The sequence below is a fragment of the Rutidosis leptorrhynchoides genome, chromosome 4 (genome assembly GCF_046630445.1).
Source record: "Rutidosis leptorrhynchoides isolate AG116_Rl617_1_P2 chromosome 4, CSIRO_AGI_Rlap_v1, whole genome shotgun sequence".
Classification (NCBI taxonomy): domain Eukaryota; kingdom Viridiplantae; phylum Streptophyta; class Magnoliopsida; order Asterales; family Asteraceae; genus Rutidosis; species Rutidosis leptorrhynchoides.
This window is the reverse complement of record NC_092336.1, coordinates 550,069,881-550,089,750: the sequence shown is the minus strand read 5'-3', so window position 1 is coordinate 550,089,750 and position 19,870 is coordinate 550,069,881. Positions and strand designations below refer to the sequence as shown.

Genomic DNA, 19,870 nt, shown 5'->3' with positions numbered 1-19,870 from the left:
GGTTAAGGGCCTGGGTTTGGTGATTGGCAGTGGCGGCTTGCCACCTTGCCATTTGCATTTGGAGGGCTTGGTGTTTATTCTGCGGGAGATGTTTGTCATTATGCTTTTCTGGCTTCTCGATTACAGTCTGCTGGGTTGCAGACCAAGCTCCTACGTCATGCGGGTATTGTTGGTCTTGGTCGTGCTTTTGAAGATGCATTGGGTCTGTTTAATAAAACGGTTGGGTTTGATATTTTAGGTAATCAGAGTGAGGTCGCTGCCCCCATACTCATGAAGAAATTGGCAGATGTTTATTTCACAAAGGTTACCGCTTCTGCAGAATCCACTTTTTCATTATCTCCCCGACAATCGGCCTTATGGAAATCGCAGCAGGGTGATCACACCTCTGCTTGGCTTAGGGCAGTCCCTATTTTGGGGTTGGGTCAGACGATGAACGCAAAGACTTACTGATGTGTGTTGTGCTACCGGTTGGGTGTTCCATTGTTCTCTATCTCGACGGCATGCTCTGCCTATTCAAGGGTTTTTACTGGGGATATTTTCGGGGATCACGCGGTGTCTTGTGCTGGTATGGTGGGTATTAAGCATCGACATAATATTGTTCGGGATTCCCTTGTTTATGTTTGTTATCGATCTGGGATTTCAGCGAGAAAGGAGGTTGACATTGGGTTGTCTGGAGGGAACGACAGGGCCCTCAGACCTGCAGATGTGTTACTTTATTCCTGGGATTGTGGTCGCGATATTTGTGTTGACTTGACAGGGTCTTCTCCTTTGACACAGTCTGGGCTTTCTGACTTTGTCCCTGGACGTGCTGTGGTTGATGCGGCTCGTCGAAAGCGGGTCAAGTACGAATCTAGCTGTCAGGCGATTGGTTATGGTTTCATTCATTTCTCATTTTCTTCCCTTGGGGAATTAGAGAAGGAGGCTGTTTCTTTGCTAAAGCGGGTTCAGAAAAGTTCGATGGAGCAAGATATTGGTGCCGGTGCTGCTGCTCATATTTTACTAGGATAGGTTTTGCTATTGCTAGAGGTGTGGGGGCCCAGATTGTCTCTAGGCTTCCCACTAATTTTTTGTAAATTTTAATACTTTTAAGTTTATTATTATTATCATTATTATTATTATTATTATAATAATAATAATAATAATAATAATAATAATAATAATAATAATAATAATAATAATAATAATAATAATAATAATAATAATAATAATAATAATAAATAAATAAATAAATAAAGAAATAAAGTAAATAAAATAAAATGAAATAAAGAAATCTAAAATCCAAAACCTCTTTTACTTGCTATCTTCTGTTTTCTTTTTTTCTGAACAAAATGCAGTGAACTAAAATATTGGTTAAATAATAAACAACACCCAAAACGATACATCCCAATCGGATCAACAAATAAACTCATGACGGTGATAAACAATGCACAATTTTTGCTTTGAATTCTTTACCAATTTCGTAACGGTGAGTGATCTTTAAACTGATTACTTTACGGATAGTTATAATATTATGTTTGATCCATGTCATTGATTGTTTATATTCGGAGTAAATTGTATGTGGATCTGATTTATGCTGCTGAGTTATGTGGTTTTTAATTTTACTTATTTTTATGAATTATGAATTATGAATTATGTTGTTGTTTTTTCTTCATATATTTATATTTATATTTAATATTTATTTACTTTATGATTATGATTATGATACTTCCTTAGACTGTATGTGTGTGGGGTTGGATTTGATTGTATAAATTTTGCAAGATAATATCAGCTTTATATTATGTGCAGCTAACAAAAAAAGTGGTGGTTAGTTAATTAATTAATTTATTTATTTTGTTTAAAAAATTGAATCTTATATGAACAGACCATGTTCGTGTGTTAGGATATGAAATTAGAGCCAGCTGAAACTTTTATTAATAAAGAATAATTGTGTTAGACGATTATGTCCTTCAATATACGGAGTCTTACATTCGAATGCTTTTGTGTGATTGCATTAATAATTAATGAGTTAAAGTTATACGGTAGGATAGTTCAAGTGATTTCCTTATCAAACTTTAGGGCATTGATAATGTATGTGTATTCCTAAACTGTCACATAAAGAGAAGAAGCGCAAATGAAAGCTAGTTATTGGTAATTATGGTAACTTCGAATAGCATGACATGTGGTACGTGCATGATACTTTGAGACGTGTTGGAGTTGAACACTAGATTACACTGTTACATGATTGGGTTATAATATCATGAGCCACCATGGTTTCTAGTTACATTGTTAGGTGAATATGACAAGAAAATATCTAATATCGGTTACAATTATAGCTTTCCATTGAGGTGTATGTGTGTGTGTGTGTGTGTGTGTGTGTGTGTGTATGAATTTTGAGTACTTGTTCTTAGACGATGCTTGAATATATTGCATCTTTGTAGATATTATAGTTTTAACGTGAGAGTTGAGACATTACATGGATGTGTATACACCCTTTCCTTTTAAATAAGATTTTTATCGTTATTGTTATGTGCATAACGTGGTCAGCTGGTCTAGAGGGCGCCATTTTGACCTAGTTAGTTGGAAAAGGTTGATGTTGTTTATTTTTGATATCTAACAAATCGTACTGTAAACTAAACGAACTTGGTTAAAGATGAATTGGGTTGAATGGGTTGCCTGTGTACATAAATGCCTTCAAGTTGCAATCTTTAAATTCTATAAAAGTAAAAATTAGATTTTTGTTATAATGATGATACATTTTTGGTAATCATATTTTAATACATCAAGAATATGTTGCTGGGTCCCCAACCCCGACTGGATTTGTCCTTCACTAATATGTTGTCCATTCTTATCTAACAGTTTTAACTTGTTAACCCGGCTCGTCCGACCCACCCATTTCACCACCTCTACATAGGTAGAAAATCTTGGGTAGTTGGATCTGCATCTCATTATGTTACGTGAGATTCTAATTGGTACGGTCTATGGTTTGTTATGTTTTCAGGAACACATGTGCTCAGGTGGATCAATCTCAAGGGTTACGCAAGTGTTAGTAAAGGCTAACAATTATTAGAATCTTTGGTACTCCTCATATATAATATGGCATCTGCCAGTCTAGGGCATGCGGGAGTTGGCAGTTCGAGAACTGCCAGTGGCTTTAATGAATCATCTAGTGCAGTCGATCGGCTCGAAAGAAAAATGTTTGATATGCGACTTAGGGACAAAGTGGTACGAGATGATGACAAATTGAGTGTAAGTATTACTATTTTTGTAAATAATTTTTTTGATTTCTTTATTGATCATAACTAAATTATTCAAATATATTTCAGGATAGTGAACCAGAGATAATACAAGGGGCGGGTACTGAAGCTGGACATGTAATTAGAACAACGATTGGTGGTCGTAACGGCCAATCTGAACAGGTACATCATTGATTATGGAAATATAAACCAAAAGTTCAATACAGAACTTTTTTAATGGTGCACAAGTGTATTTTTATGCACAAATAAATTTTTTTTTTTAATGTGCACAAGTGTATTTTTGTGCACATTATTTAGTTATGTAGCTTTTTGGTTATGTATTGAACCTCCCCCTATATTATATGCCAAAAAAATGTCATTTTGTTTATTTAATGTGGGCGGTACGATGTGCTTAACTATAAACGGTTAATCTGTTTATAATAAATGGTCCATGAAGCTAAAAAGAAATTATCTTAGAAGGGAAGCGGATTGAAAATCGCCCATAGTATATTAGTAATGCAGATACTTTTGTAATCATCATATTAAAAAAATAAGATTTTTGTATTAATAACGTAGTTTTTGTAATCACATTTGACACTACTTATTCACAAGTAATGGACAGAAAGGGTCAGGTCAACCCACCCGACACATACCCAAAAGTTACCCATTTTTACCTATTAACCAACTTGCATATCATATTCTTTATTTTTATTTCATGACAGACTGTGAGTTACATAGCAGAGCATGTTATTGGGACTGGTTCTTTCGGTACAGTTTTTCAAGTAAGTATGGGTGATTTGGTTGATGATTTAAGGTTTTATAACGATAATCAAATTGAGATGCACTTTTTGGGTTCTTGGTCCAGGCAAAATGCAGAGAAACAGGGGAGATTGTTGCTATTAAGAAAGTTCTTCAAGACAAACGGTACAAGAATAGGGAGTTACAGATTATGCAAATGCTGGACCATCCAAATGTTGTGGCACTTAAACATTCTTTCTTTTCAACCACTGAAAAAGAAGAGCTTTACCTTAATCTTGTTCTTGATTTTGTTCCTGAAACGGTAAGCCGTACTGCAAGGCATTACACTAGGATGAACCAGCGGATGCCTTTGATATATGTCAAATTGTATACCTATCAGGCATGTATTACCTCTCTTTCGAGCCTGAGGTTTTTTGTGTGTGTGTGTGTGTGTGTGTGTGTGTGTAATTCTTATGGAGTAATAGATTACATATGAAAGGATTGACGATAATAATACAAGGATTAGAAAATGTAACTTTAGTTTGAGAAAATCTAATTATGTTTCTTTTTGGGTATAGATATGCAGGGCACTTGCTTACATTCACAATTGTATCGGGATATGTCACCGTGACATTAAACCGCAGAATTTACTTGTAAGTTTTTTTTTTAATAAAAAAAAAAGCAAAAATATGCATCTAATACTGATATTTCATTTCAATCGCAGAATAGTCATTTTAAAAGATAATGCAGCTTTAATTGATGTATTTGACTGAAATTTGCTTAACTTCAGTGACACCAACGCTAGATTTGTTTCTAATTTTATCTAATTTCCATATTATTATTTGCATAATAGAAGACTTGATAACGATACTAAAATTTACCCTGGAGAGAAATTAATTAGTATGTTATTTGGATTTTATTAGATCTTCACACTTAAATGAACTCTTGCTGTAAAATTAGCAGAGATCTACGGTTTTTTTTTTTTTGTTTTTTATTTTATTTTTTCATTTTTTGTTATTTTCAGGTGAATCCGCACACGCATCAGCTGAAAATTTGTGACTTTGGTAGTGCTAAAGTCCTAGTAAGTCCTGTACAAAGTGCATATTGGTTTAGTTACATTGTAATGTAATTTGCAAACCCTCTTCTTTAGCATCTTAAAATTTAATTATTTATTATCTAGGTGAAAGGAGAGCCAAATGTGTCTTATATTTGTTCAAGATATTATCGTGCTCCAGAGCTTATATTTGGTGCTACCGAGTATACAACAGCTATAGATATATGGTCAACAGGTTGTGTGATGGCTGAACTACTACTTGGACAGGTACTTTAAGGCCGTTCTATTGTGCTTTTGTTTAAATTAATATCTGATTACAATCACAATTAGATAATTAGTTGCAAGTGTTTGGAAATATCAGATTTTTTTGGGAATTAATAGATAAAATAACCAAAAGTGACATTTTTGTATATTGTTGGAATATTCATGTCAATATCAGTTCGATATTCAACTACTTAATATCTTGTTATAAATTATATGTTAACAAATTTTGAAATTAATTTATCATGTATAATTCTAATTATTACGGCTTTTTAGTTTTTTATTAACAGTTAACAATAAAAATGTGAGTAAAAAGAAGGGTAATAAGTAAATACGGAGTATTGTATTTTATATTCTAAATAATCAATTTTCATACATGAGATATGTAACTTACTATTTGACTCCTAAATAGTCAGATAATCAGAATCATAATCATAATTACTTTATCCAAGCATTAAAAAAACAGATCATTACGACTTTAAAGTCTCAGTAATCATATTTTCAGTTGATTCAAGTTTGACTTTTGTTGACTGTCAATTATAGCAACCTCTTGCTTCAATCATTTCTCTGATCAAGTTATTGTGCAGCCTCTGTTTCCTGGAGAAAGTGGTGTTGATCAACTGGTTGAGATAATTAAGGTAAGTTATTCGGAACATATAAATATTTTGTATATATAAAGTACTGAGGAATATTCATTTGAATCCATAAATTAAGTTGAGATTCAAGGGACCAATGAGAGCGTGACATGTGGCACGAAAATCACATGTGATTGAAAAAAAAATTTCAAAAACTTTTTTTTTTCGAAATTTTTTTTTTTTTTACGAATTTTTTTTTTTCGAATTTTTCTTTACAATCACATGTGATTTACCTGCACAATCACATGTGATTGAATTATATAATCACATGTGATTGGATTTGACATGCATAATCACATGTGATTGGATTTGACATGCATAATCACATGTGATTGGGTTTACAATCACATGTGATTGACATGCAGAATCACATGTGATTGTAAAAAAAATTTCGAAAAAAAAAAATTTCGAAAAAAAAAAGTTTCGAAATTTTTTTTCTTTTGAAATTTTTTATTTTTTTCAATCACATGTGATTTTCGCCCCACATGTCGCGCTCTCATTGGTTCCTTGGTTTTCAAGCAAATTAATGGATGTAACTGATTACAACTCATAAAGTACTAAATATACGTTTTACTGACTTTGTGCAATCTTATTGTTTATACAGGTCCTGGGAACACCTACAAGAGAGGAGATAAAGTGTATGAATCCAAACTACACCGAGTTTAGGTTCCCTCAAATAAAGCCTCACCCATGGCACAAGGTATACCTTAAACCTGATTACATATCATGTGTCAATGTATCTTTTAGTGCTTAACATGTTCTCAACTATGATGTTTCCTTTTTTATGACACACGTGGCGGTTGTAACAGATGTCTTTTTTTAGTTATTCAGATGTGTATATAGCAATAACTGCTATATTCCCATTACTAGCCGATAGTTGATGTTGTAGTTACTGATTTGAAATGTTATTCATCTTATGCTGCACGTTTAGTTTTTATGTTCTCTTTTGGTAAGCATTCTTATCTTAAAATAGCCACATCGCTTTTAGCAAATTTATATTACCACTGACTATCTAATTATGATAATTCAAATATTGTAGCATTTGTTTTGAAATGCACATCCCAACACCTCTAAATTATGTGAATGATGGTTTTGGGCTACCAATTTGGGTAGACTAGGATAGCTTTCATCATCATAACAAGATAACGATGATATTGATTTGTATTCACATAAATTCTAATTTTTGTTTTACTTTTCAGGTTTTTCAGAAGCGTTTACCTCCTGAAGCAGTGGATCTAGTTTGTAGGTTTTTCCAGTATTCGCCCAATTTACGATGCACTGCTGTAAGTTCAGTCTTTTATAAACCATTATTAGCAGTCTTGATCAAGTAGGGATCGATTTTTTAACCTTTTTTTTAATTGTTTTTTTAGTTGGAAGCTTGTGTTCATCCCTTCTTTGATGAATTGCGGGACCCTAGTACCCGTCTTCCAAACGGTCGCCCCCTTCCTCCACTCTTCAATTTTAAACCTCAAGGTAAGAGACACTCATAACAAAGCTGTTTTTTTTTTTTTTTTTTTTAATCCAATGCATTGACCCACCCATAATGCCACTTCTAGTCCTAACCCACTTTCTAACGAAACAATTTCTCAAGAAATGAGTTCTCCTTCACACAACCACATCCTATTAGAATTCTAACTCTTCATTAGGGTTTATTGTACAACTGTCTATCCAGTTTTGGACTTGAAGCTCACTTTTTCATCATTTTTGTATGTATGGGGTTTAATGTGTTTCGGTGTTGCAGAACTTGGTGACGTATCGAGAGAGACCGTCCACAGGCTTATTCCGGAACATGCTCGAAAACAGAACTTATTCATGGCTCTAAACATCCAATAAGTTTGGGATATTTTGTGTGCTGCTGTCCTGCACCGATGTGCTCGTTTACTGCTCGTTACTGATTTATATCTTTACATATGAGCTTGTTATAATATGAGGCTGAGTCGGGTATAGAAGTAAGCCCATGTTTTTATTATCGTATTACATCTATATGTGTCTTGTTTTTATTACCATTAAACACACTTTTCATCATTGATATATCCATCACAAAGCTGTTTTTTCTATCCCAGATTATTTCGTACGGTACTGTATCGTTAATTGCCCAAAATCCCTGTAGTTTTTGATGGATAAACACTATAATCATAACACCATTGGCATTGTACACAATGTCTTTGCACTGCTGTTGTAGTATGATCATTTGATTGTACGCTACACCACACTTAAAAGTTGTGTCCATATCAATGTACGGACTATATAACCAATTGAGGCTTGTATCCCATGAAAGGAACAATAAATAACTGCATGTAATCGTACTTAAGATGTGATTATAGACAAATTGTTATATTATTACTACACGTGAAATAACCCGTGAAATCACAGGTTTGTTTAAACGAAACATTCTAATGACACGTTTTAGGTATTAAGTAAATGTAAATGTTAAGGTCATTTATTTTAATGACTCGTTTGACTAAGAAACTTGTCGTTTTTACAAATATATATTTTAATGACTCGTTTGACTAAGAAACTTGTCGTTTTTACAAATATATAGAGATATATTTTTGCATACATATGTAACGTAATTAATTTCGTAAAAAGAATCCATATTTGAATATTAATAATATAATAATTATAAATATAATTATTATATTAAAAGTAAATGATAATAATAAAATTGCTCAAAGTTAAGTATTTATATTTATATTTTTAATAATAATAATAATAATTAGTAATAATAATTGCCATTTATATTTTTTTAGAAAATTAAAATTACGATTTAGAAGAGATTAATATTTCCTTTTATAAAAGATTTTGTATTATTTTTAATTAAATTAATATATAATTATGACATCATCATTATGAAAAATAAAGACTAATTAACTTAATGATGACATTATCATTTTAGAGCTTTATATGACTATATAGATATAGATACTATCTATTAGACAAAAAATGATGAATAGTAACTAAGAGCGTTTTCGTCTTTTCACCTTTTTTTTACCCCTAAATTTCATTTCACTTACAAAGCCCCTCCACTTTTTTCAAAAAATCAAATCGACCCCCCAAACAGGGGGTAAGTGTCAAATAACCATTTTCATAAAAAATCTTAAATAAACTCCACCCAGATATATTCAACGGGTCAAATCCTGTTGCTCGCAACGAGTTAAATTTTTCCGACACCATCGTTAAACTCGAAATAATTTTAGGAACACAATGTCAATAACTATAAGCAAAACGGACGCTTTTTAAAAAACGCTAAATATTTGGGGTATTTTTCATACACGTAGATTTTGCGTTAAATTTTTAAAAGTCGACAATTCTATAGCGAAACGCGGAGATGCACATGTATTTTTAATGTAAAATAACATTTAAATCCTTCACGGGTTATACCTTTTAGTTCGACTCGAGTTGCGCTTCAACGACATCATCGTTAGCCACGAAACAATTTTACAAACTAAACGCAATTAAATACATTGAAAAGCGAACCTCCGGCGCGAAGCGAGGGTTCGAAAACTAGTTAATGCTAATTGCTAACCATTTTTCCAAATAATTAACAATTTATTTTTGAAGTTAATAACCCAATTAGATATGTTAATGATAAACAGAGTAACAACTTGTTTCCTTTACTAGTTTACTTAGCAACTAGCAAGTGAGATATATTTATCTAATGTGCGCGGTCTTATTGAATAATTCATGACTATTTCTAACTCTTTTTTACTCGTCATCTCAACCTAAAATTACACGGTTTAATTGGATTAATCTTGACCGAGTTGTTTTTTTTTTTTTTTTTTTTTTTTTTTTTATTTTTAACAGCAGAAAAATATATAAATAAAAAAACTAGCAATGAGCTAGGAAAGTTCACAAATAATACAAAGGATTTTGGAGCCATGTCGTCCAATTAATTCTAGCTTTACAAAATCTAGAATATAACCAATTAAAAGCGAAAACCACAATGTTATCAAAAACAGTAGAAGCCCGAATACTCGAGTCCTTGAAGATAATGGCGTTTCGAAGTCTCCAAATGTTCCAAAGAGCCGATAAAATAATGGTTTTAAGAATAATTCTTTGATGTCCCGTAATTGGAACCCCATCAACCCATGCCCAGATATCATTCGTTGAAGTCCAATTCGGTAAAGACAAACCAATCCATAACTGAATTCTGTGCCAAATAAGAGAGCTTATCGAGCAAAGAGCGAATAAATGGTTCTCGTTTTCAGAAGATGTGTTGCATAGACCGCATCTCAGATTCGGAAGATCAATGTTACGTAGAGCAAGGTTTTCTTTTGTGGGCAAAAGGTTAATAGGAAGGCGCCAATTAAAAACATTAACCTTTTATCTTTTATCTAATGATATCAAAATGTGTTGTCAGTAAGTTTTAAGTTTTAAATATGAAGATGAAGACTAGCCATTCTGTAATAATAATTAAAAATTGTCATCATTGTAATAACCATGTTATTTTCTTCTGGTTGCATTCTTGATTTTATTGTAACGAAAAAAAGAATGTGATGGATTAAAAGAGAGAATAAAAGCATCGAAAGAAACGTATATAAAATAGCTCACATTTATATCCTCAAACAATAAACGAAATGAAAAAACAAACGAAATGATCTGAAAATAACTAACTTGGTAAAAATAATTATCAAATAAGAATGATAAAATATAAAAGTAAAACTACACAGTAATTTATTAGAGCACACTGTATCCAAATAAAATTCCCACCGTCGGCTCCAATTTCATGACCGATGCCGGCAATATGGACACCAGCCCAACGTCGGTTCCGTCGATATCAAGGTCGGTTATTCGCCGTCGGGCAACCGACGGTGTATAACTTGATTTTTTGTTTTTTTTATTATTCTATTTTCTTTTTAATCCACCTCATTTTTTCTCTCACCAACACTTTGAACTAAGGACATTGAACGACACTTCACTTTAATCAATTTCAAGGTCCATTTTCGATCTTGAAATGGACACAAAAAAATAGACATGTACACATCGTGCTTTTAAAATTATATTATAATTAAATAAATAATTAATAATTAATCATTATAAACATACATATTTTTTTTTCATATCCGATCATTTTTAAATGAAAGAGCCAAGAAACGTATAGTAATATTTAATATCTAATATGTACTTTCTTTTTCATTCATTTCATTTCATTTCATTTCATTACCAATCAAATAATCAAAAGAAAAACTCAAAAATGATTTATTTTTTTATTTTTTCATTTGTCACAATATTTTTTACGTTTTAAATTTTTTTTCTTTTTCGGAGAACGTAGTTTAAATAAAAAAAAAGGGGTTTTGGACCCACCTAACCCCATCCGCCTCCAATCCGCTACTTTATCATCTTCTTTCTTCACAGCTTCTCCCCAATTTCTCCGTCGTCTCTTATCCCAAATCTCTAGGGTTTTAGCGCGGCTGAGAAATTAAACCACCAAAAATGGCATCATCATCAACTGCTCATATCCCTCTCGGAGCCACCGCTTTCACTTCATCAACCAAATCTTCAAACACCGTCTTATTCAGCCACGGATTAAGAACCTCCGTTTCATTTTCACAACAAATATCATCTCTTAAACTCAAAACCACCACAAAATCTCGTAGAAATGGAGCTCTCAGAGTCTTCGCCGAAAAAGTCGTCGGAATTGATCTCGGAACCACCAATTCCGCCGTCGGTGCTATGGAAGGTGGTAAGCCGGTGATTGTGACCAACGCTGAGGGACAGAGAACGACGCCGTCTGTTGTTGCTTACACGAAGAACGGTGATAGGTTAGTTGGACAAATTGCTAAACGGCAGGCGGTTGTTAACCCTGAGAATACGTTTTTCTCGGTTAAACGGTTTATTGGAAGGAAGATGTCTGAGGTTGATGATGAATCGAAGCAGGTTTCCTACACCGTCGTTCGTGATGAGAACGGTAACGTAAAGCTTGATTGTCCTGCCATTGGCAAACAATTTGCAGCTGAAGAAATTTCAGCTCAGGTATATCCTAAACTTATATCTATTTTGTGTATATATATATATATATATATATATATATATATATATATATATATATATATATATATATATAGAGGCAGGATCAATGGGAAAGTAACCAATCGGTTGAAGCGGGGGAAGCAATTTTTTTTTTTTTCGTTTTTTTTGAATTTATTTTTTTTTTCGTCATCAAGATCACACGAAAAAATATGAACATTTAGAAGAGACACTTCGTGATGAATGTTATTATTTAGGCGGGAAAACGATGATAATATTGTTCGTGAAGAATATGAACGTTTTTTTTTTCCATGTTTTGTGAAGTAAAATTTAGCCCGATTTAGGGTTTACGGTTTAGGGTTTAGGGTTTAGGGTTTAGGGTTTAGGGTTTAGGGTTTAGGGTTTAGGGTTTAGGGTTTAGGGTTTAGGGTTTAGGGTTTTGGGTTTAGGGTTTTGGGTTTAGGGTTTAGGGTTTGGTGTTTTGGGTTTATTCTCTAAACCCAAAACACCAAACCCTAAACCCTAAACTCTAAACCGTTCGTGTTAAAAACTCAATCTAAATCCTAAATCTAAACCCTAAATCTAAACCCTAAACCCTAAATTTCTAAACCCTAATATCTAAACCCCAATATCTAAACCCCAATAGCTAAAACCTCAAAATACGCTCGAAAAACACGATAATTGTTATATATTACTTCTTCGAGCGTTTTCCCGCCAAAATAAAAACATTTATCACAAAGTGTCTCTACTAAATGTTCATATTTTCATCTCATCTATAATGTTCGTGAACAAAGTTTTTTCAAAAAACGAAGAAAAAAAAGTTTTTGCTTCCCCCCTTCCCCCCGAATGGTTACTTCCCTCTTGATCCTACCACTATATATATATATATATATATATATATATATATATATATATATATATATATATATATATATATATATATATATAATGAGGTTAGTTTAATTATGTTATATTGAATTGCGATTTATTGTTTTATATTGATTGATATTGATTGATAATTAGGTATTGAGAAAGCTTGTAGATGATGCATCAAAGTTTTTGAATGATAAGGTTACAAAAGCTGTTGTAACAGTTCCTGCTTATTTTAACGATTCGCAAAGAACGGCTACAAAGGATGCTGGTCGTATTGCCGGACTTGAGGTTCTTCGTATTATTAATGAACCTACAGCTGCTTCACTAGCTTATGGCTTCGAAAGGAAGAATAATGAGACAATATTAGTGTTTGATCTTGGTGGTGGTACTTTTGACGTTTCAGGTGAGGGAACGTTTGAAAGCATACGTTTCAACTTGCCTGCTAACCTATATTAAGTTTTAAAGGGGGATTCTGATAATGAGATTGTTATTAGTCGTTAGGAGTACTTGTTTTGATGTTTGTTACTGATTTTGTTGATTGTAGTACTTGAGGTTGGTGATGGAGTATTTGAAGTGCTTTCTACTTCTGGAGATACACATCTAGGTGGTGATGATTTTGATAAGGTTTGTATTGTTGTACAGTCAATATCGATGCATGTTTACCACTACTTTTAATGCCGCATAATTGATTTACAGTTTCATTTTTATCAAATATGTTTATGTAGAGAATAGTTGATTGGCTTGCTGCTAGCTTTAAAAAAGATGAGGGTATAGAGTTATTAAAGGACAAGCAGGCTCTACAGCGTTTGACTGAGACTGCTGAAAAGGCTAAGATGGAACTTTCAACTTTGACACAAGCAAATATAAGGTGAGTGGATATTTGAAGAAAATGATGATTGATGTTTCTGTTATTTTTGGCAAATGGTTTTACTGATTTATGCTTTCCTTCATAGCTTGCCTTTCATCACAGCCACAAATGATGGTCCCAAACACATTGACACCACCCTTACAAGGGCAAAGTTTGAAGAACTCTGCTCAGATCTACTTGATAGGTACATATATATTTCATTCAAGATTTATATTACATGTTGATAATATTGTTCGTTTCGACTCATGATGAAGTAAATGTTGATTTGGTTGATGAACGTTTTTTATATGCCATCATCCTAATTCTTCAGATTGTTTGAAAGAGAAATGATAGTGTGAATGATAAGTTTGAATCTTCATTACAGGCTTAAAAAACCAGTTGAAAATTCCCTGAGAGATGCCAAGTTATCTTTTAAGGATCTAGATGAAGTGATACTTGTTGGCGGTTCAACACGTATACCAGCTGTTCAGGAAGTCGTTAAGGGCTTGACTGGAAAGGAACCAAATGTCACCGTCAATCCTGATGAAGTTGTTGCTTTGGGTGCTGCAGTTCAGGTATATCATCCTCTTCAACCGATTCTTGTTTTCATTTGTGATTTACTCATCTCGTACTAAATTAGCTTATGATTTGATTTTTGATTTATAGGCTGGTGTTTTAGCTGGAGATGTTAGTGATATTGTTCTACTTGATGTTACACCGTTATCCATTGGGCTGGAAACCCTTGGTGGTGTGATGACAAAGATTATACCTAGAAACACGACCCTACCCACTTCAAAATCAGAGGTTTTTTCAACAGCTGCTGATGGGCAGACGAGTGTCGAGATCAACGTTCTTCAAGGTGAAAGAGAATTTGTGAGAGACAACAAGTCTCTTGGCAGCTTCCGTCTTGATGGAATCCCGCCTGCTCCACGTGGCGTTCCACAAGTTGAGGTCAAATTCGACATTGATGCAAATGGTATTTTGTCTGTCACCGCCCTTGACAAAGGCACAGGAAAGAAACAAGATATCACTATCACTGGTGCTAGCACACTGCCTAATGATGAGGTATCTATCACTTTTATCTAGTTGGGCTTTCTGGGTTAAATGCCAACTACGATTATGAAAAAACAATAACAATCCAAATTATAATGTAAATCTTTAATAATCTTTATGGATAAATACAAACCGAACTGCTCTGTATTCCTTTACGATTAAATATTTATGGATTGACTTAATTTTTTTATAAATGGAAAAATTCTGATACATGGATTTGTGACAAACAGGTACAAAGGATGGTTAATGAAGCCGAGAAGTTTGCAAAGGAAGACAAGGAAAAACGTGATGCCATTGACACAAAGAACCAAGCAGATTCAGTAGTTTACCAGACAGAAAAACAGCTAAAAGAATTGGGTGACAAGGTTCCCGCCCCTGTTAAAGAGAAGGTCGAGGAGAAACTCGGATCACTTAAGGAGGCCATATCTGGTGGCTCAACACAGACCATAAAAGATGCTATGGCTGCCCTTAACCAAGAAGTTATGCAGCTTGGTCAGTCCCTGTACAACCAGCCTGGTGCATCAGGAGCTGGACCCTCACCTGGTGAAGGCTCCGGTTCTGAGTCATCTGAACCATCAAGTAAGGGACCTGAAGGCGACGTCATTGATGCTGATTTTACCGACAGCAAGTGAAACTAAAAGGGATTTAATATTATAATTGAAGTAATATCAAGATTTTTTGTCTGGTAATTTTCAATGAAGTTGTGTATAAGGGTTCTCATTGTTTTTTCTTGAACTGGTTCGTCCTTTACTTTTCAGTTCCTTGCCGTGCTTTAGATTTGAAATGAAACTTTATAGTTAAGTGATAGGAAAGAATTATAGGTAGAACCTTGAGTCATGGCACACTGATGTTGTTTTAATGCCGTGGAACTTTGTCTATTTGGTATGGTTCTTGTGCAGATTAAACTTTTTCAATAAAATATCAGTACCATCTTTTATACGGAGTATATGATATGCTTAATATGTGGTTTAATTGGTGAAAATGATTTGTAGAAATTGAAATGTGGTCTGTTTTTTTTGGTTACTGCCAATTTTTTTCTTCTTTACATGATAATCTCAATCTCAATGTCTGCGTAAAATAGTCAACAACATAAGGTGGTTCTAACATTGAAAGATTTTCCTCTTTCCTAGACTTTAGATGAATCAATGTGCAAGCTATTTCAACTACTAATAAACATACAGAACACACGAGGCCAATTAAAGAAAAAAACGTATATGGTACCTGAAAAAAAGGTAAGTACAGTTTTTTTCATGTTGGTACAAATATAATGAATATTTGAGACTTGTCTTCATGTGGATATCATCTATACACAATATACACTTGCTCATTGCGTATCTGGATGCTGGGACTAGCGTTCAGATAAATAACTTCCATGTACACCTGTGCCACAAAGGGCCACGAGTTATAGCCAAATAGCAAGTATTTTTATTATCGCAAACTAAAAAGAGGGACCCTATTTGAATCAACCAGCATAGCATGATGATATATGTCCTGAAAATTTTAGTAAAGTATATAATCAACCAGCATAGCATGATGAGAATGTTCCCGGCTCTAGTTATTGAGTCGACAACAAGAGTCGATTTATTGGCGACTTGACTGACTCTTAGAGCTTAAAGTAAATTTCAGGCAGGATTTAAAACCCATGGAAATTTGATTTTACCATTTTCATGGCGTCTCAATTTTATTTTAAATTTATTTTATTTTTTTTAAATTTTCTCCTACTTATTGGCCGGAGGTCCACTCGGAAACAATCTCTCTATCCGTCAAATAGAGAGAGGGATGACTTTCTCTACCTTTGAGAGTGTTTTCACTCTGAGTGGAGAAATGACTTGTTTTTATTCTCGGATAGGGGAAGGATTGTCTACATCTCACCCCTCCCCATACACCACTTATGTGGTATTAGGTTTTGTTGTTGTTGTATATCTGAGAATGTTGAGTGGTGGTGGCAATTACAACTCATTGATTAATGTATGAGTAGCTGTGGTTGTGTTCTATCAAAAACAAGTCCAACGATAATTCTTTAAGTGAAAGGGTAATGCATCACATGGGTTGAAGGTCTCCCAAAGTCTATTTTTGATGTACAACCTCCTAAACTGTTTTTATCAAGAAATTTAGATAATTCATTGTAAAGGTCTTGCTTTCGTTAGTCATCACACTAAAATAGTAGGTACAGTATGAGCTTCAGCTAGAATATACAGATACAACCAGTAAGAATCTGTACCTAGATTGAATTAACTCAATCACGAAGACCAAGTTCAAGTTCAAGCTCATCATCTTGTTCAAACAACTTTAAAAGACGAGCATATTGTTCATCACGTTTCTTCTTTTGCCATAACTTGAAAAGGAAAAATGACAAACCCCCAACTGCTGAAAGTGTGATGCATATAATGAGTATTGTAGATCCAGTTCTGCTACTTGAAGAAGGGTGAGCATCAACCTTAGTCACAGTTCTTGAATTTGTATCATCTGAAAACCCTGAAATTTAGTTATATAAAAAAGGTTATTTAGCCTTAGAAACTGTTAATCTTTCAACATACTGTGAAAAAACACAATGAACAAAGTTTTGAGATAGATGTAAGCTCTATAATACAAGTAAGCACACCATGAAAGAACAAATTTAAGGCAAAAACTTAAATTATTGGAACCGGCAAATCAGTGTCATACAGTGTTTATGCATACTTTTGATATGCAAAACAAAACGCTTTAATTTTTTACCTTATATACAAGGTTTTTTACCTTATATACAAGGTTGCTGATGATTAACATTTACATAAACTGATCCCAGAAAACGAAAGATACCATAAGTGACTACTTCATACTTAAATAACCTTACCGTTACTTTGGTTTAGATTTCAATAACTGAAATCATACTTAGATGCTATTTCAAGTTTGACGTGTTCCTTTAAAACTTCCACCTCCATCTTTATGTGTTTCGCCTAGTCTATTTAAATAACATCGTGTTATATGTCTTTGTTGAGATAATCCATTACTAAGGAACAAATAGATAAGGAAATTATATTAGCTTTTCATGTAACCCTACGACATCGCACACTTCTATGCATGTTAGTCTGCAATTATGTACACATCTTCAATCATTTTTCACATAATAATCCCTATCATAAACGGGTAAACGCATAAGGTTTTCCATGTTTAGGAAACTGAATTCCGTATTATAAGTCTTCCATTAATAAGCATCATAGTAATATTTAAATTCCCGTTTCTTATTGATCCGATTCTGGATAATTTAATGAGTATCATAAAAATTACATTCTTAGCTTTAATTAGCTCACACTTTAGTTTAAAACAACTCGGAATAAATACAAAACATGATCATCACATCATCGGCTAAATTCACACACTCAAGCAGCTATACAAATATGAACAAATTTAGAAGTTCAAAATAAACCCTAGAACATATGTCAATCCACAATCTTCTATTTAATCAAGATATGTATACATAAATGCAAATTAAGTCATTAAAAAAAATCTCTACGACATCAAATTACAGTTGAGTACAACAGATTATAGTAATTAGTTTGTTAATAAACCGATCTATTAGATATATAATTACATATTCCGGAGAGAATATTCAAAATAAAATAAATGAATTAGGAAATGGAAAAAGAGGTAGAGATCTGAGGGACGAACCAACGAATGATTGTAGAGAAATTAATGAAAACAATAATAAAAAACGGAACGATCTTCGAAGCGAGATCTCAGTCATCTGTTTGCGTGTTTGTTTGATTTTGATGATATAATCAATGCAAAAATGGCAGAGCGTTTACCGAATATGGGGGATACAAATGTTTGCGCGATATTTCTTGTTTCCAAGTAATTAAATTGATTTAATTTAATTTTAATTAATTAAATTGAATGATATATGAATATATCCCAAAAATATACTCTAAATAGAAAATATCTAATGTAAGCGCATATGATAAGGTTATTATTAATTATATTCTGACAATAACTCTTAATGTTTCGTCACGTTTCACATGTGATTGTAACATCTTATGAACAAAGCTTATAAAATACTGTAGCAAGTACTAGGGGGCCGTAATATGAGCCGAACTACTCGAGTTCGACTCATTAAAAGCTCGATTAGAGCCGGACCTAAACGAGCTCGAGCTTGAACTTAATTTGAGGCTCGATTAGTAAACGAACCCGAGCTCGAGCTTCATTTCTCGAGCTCGAACAAGCTCGCGAAATATAATATTTATATAATAATTACTATTTGATAACGCCAAAATTATACATATTTGTTGTCGTTATTTCGATCCGATTTTGTATCATTTTGTATGTAATTGTTATACTTGTGTATTGTAATAAGTTAAAATGTGTGTATAAACCATTGCGAGTGTTGAAGCGAAGATTTATGGAAAATATTGCTGATTTTAGAAGATTATGCGCACCTGCACCGTTTTGGCCATAACTCGGTCATACGAACTCGAAAAAGGGTGAATCCAGAGCCCAGACGTCCGTAACTTAGAGCTCTACAACATCATATTGGAAAATTACCAATAAACAGTACCAAATGCGGTGCATCTGCTATAGATGCGGCGCATCTGAGGCCAAAATAGTCCCGACAGCTTTAAATGCGCCGCATCTGTGCCAGATGCGGCGCATCTGAGCCAGATGCGGCGCATCTAACTCAGATGCGGCGCATCTGAGGTCCTGCCGACAGTTCTGGGTCCTAAAACGCGCTGGAAACCACTAAAAATAAAGGGATGCGGCGCATCACCTTTAGATGCAGCGCATCTGATGCATTTCTGGCCATTTTACCTAACTTTTGAGCCTATTTAAGAAGAGCTTTGGTTACACATTTGAGACACCACAATATAGATCAGTTCTAGTCCGAGAAGGGGGCTTCCCCCAGCCATTCTAAAGGGTTCTTCACCCTTTTAAGCATCAAGATTGAAGAAGGGATCATACGTTACGATAGGTACTATCGGTTTCATTTATTTTAGTGATAAGATTATGAATTCCTATTGTTTCGATTGTATCGTTGTAACCTTCATTGTTATGATTGGCTAAAGCCTTGTGTGTTTACTTTAATGTAAGATTTATGGTTTGGGATTGTTTTATCTTTTAATGTTATTTAAGTTACTATGATGTTTGATTGATTAAATTACCATGTCCAACCAAAAGAACCATAGTTATGCTAGTTTGGTACTTTCCTTCAATTACATAGATTGTTAACTACATGTGACACTAGGAACACAATCTATGC

General features: G+C 33.7%; 3 protein-coding genes across 4 annotated transcripts; 2 read left to right on the top strand and 1 right to left on the bottom strand.

The window, feature by feature from the left end:
• Positions 1-1,303: 1,303 nt before the first annotated feature.
• LOC139845197 (shaggy-related protein kinase kappa-like) lies at positions 1,304-8,030 on the top strand. Of its 2 annotated transcripts, none has more exons than XM_071835440.1 (13): positions 1,304-1,465; positions 2,978-3,219; positions 3,303-3,395; positions 3,935-3,994; positions 4,078-4,350; positions 4,529-4,603; positions 4,975-5,031; positions 5,131-5,271; positions 5,853-5,903; positions 6,505-6,600; positions 7,100-7,183; positions 7,271-7,373; positions 7,642-8,030. In XM_071835440.1, exons 2-13 carry the CDS (start codon positions 3,073-3,075, stop codon positions 7,731-7,733), a joined length of 1,272 nt encoding a protein of 423 aa, XP_071691541.1. In that variant the 5' UTR covers positions 1,304-1,465; positions 2,978-3,072; the 3' UTR covers positions 7,734-8,030. The 2 variants fall into 2 exon arrangements, with proteins under 2 accessions (XP_071691541.1, XP_071691540.1); XM_071835439.1 differs by having other exon boundaries at positions 2,978-3,225; positions 7,642-8,029.
• Positions 8,031-11,228: 3,198 nt separating this feature from the next.
• LOC139839675 (stromal 70 kDa heat shock-related protein, chloroplastic-like) lies at positions 11,229-15,586 on the top strand. The gene is made up of 8 exons (XM_071829804.1): positions 11,229-11,873; positions 12,891-13,143; positions 13,285-13,364; positions 13,466-13,608; positions 13,694-13,792; positions 13,973-14,162; positions 14,254-14,652; positions 14,871-15,586. Exons 1-8 carry the CDS (start codon positions 11,334-11,336, stop codon positions 15,270-15,272), a joined length of 2,106 nt encoding a protein of 701 aa, XP_071685905.1. The 5' UTR covers positions 11,229-11,333; the 3' UTR covers positions 15,273-15,586.
• A 297-nt stretch (positions 15,587-15,883) lies between these two features.
• LOC139845196 (uncharacterized) lies at positions 15,884-18,468 on the bottom strand. The gene is made up of 3 exons (XM_071835438.1): positions 18,289-18,468; positions 16,862-17,115; positions 15,884-16,020 (listed from the first exon to the last, which is right to left on the bottom strand). Exons 1-2 carry the CDS (start codon positions 18,362-18,364, stop codon positions 16,877-16,879), a joined length of 315 nt encoding a protein of 104 aa, XP_071691539.1. The 5' UTR covers positions 18,365-18,468; the 3' UTR covers positions 15,884-16,020; positions 16,862-16,876.
• Between the last annotated feature and the right edge of the window lie 1,402 nt (positions 18,469-19,870).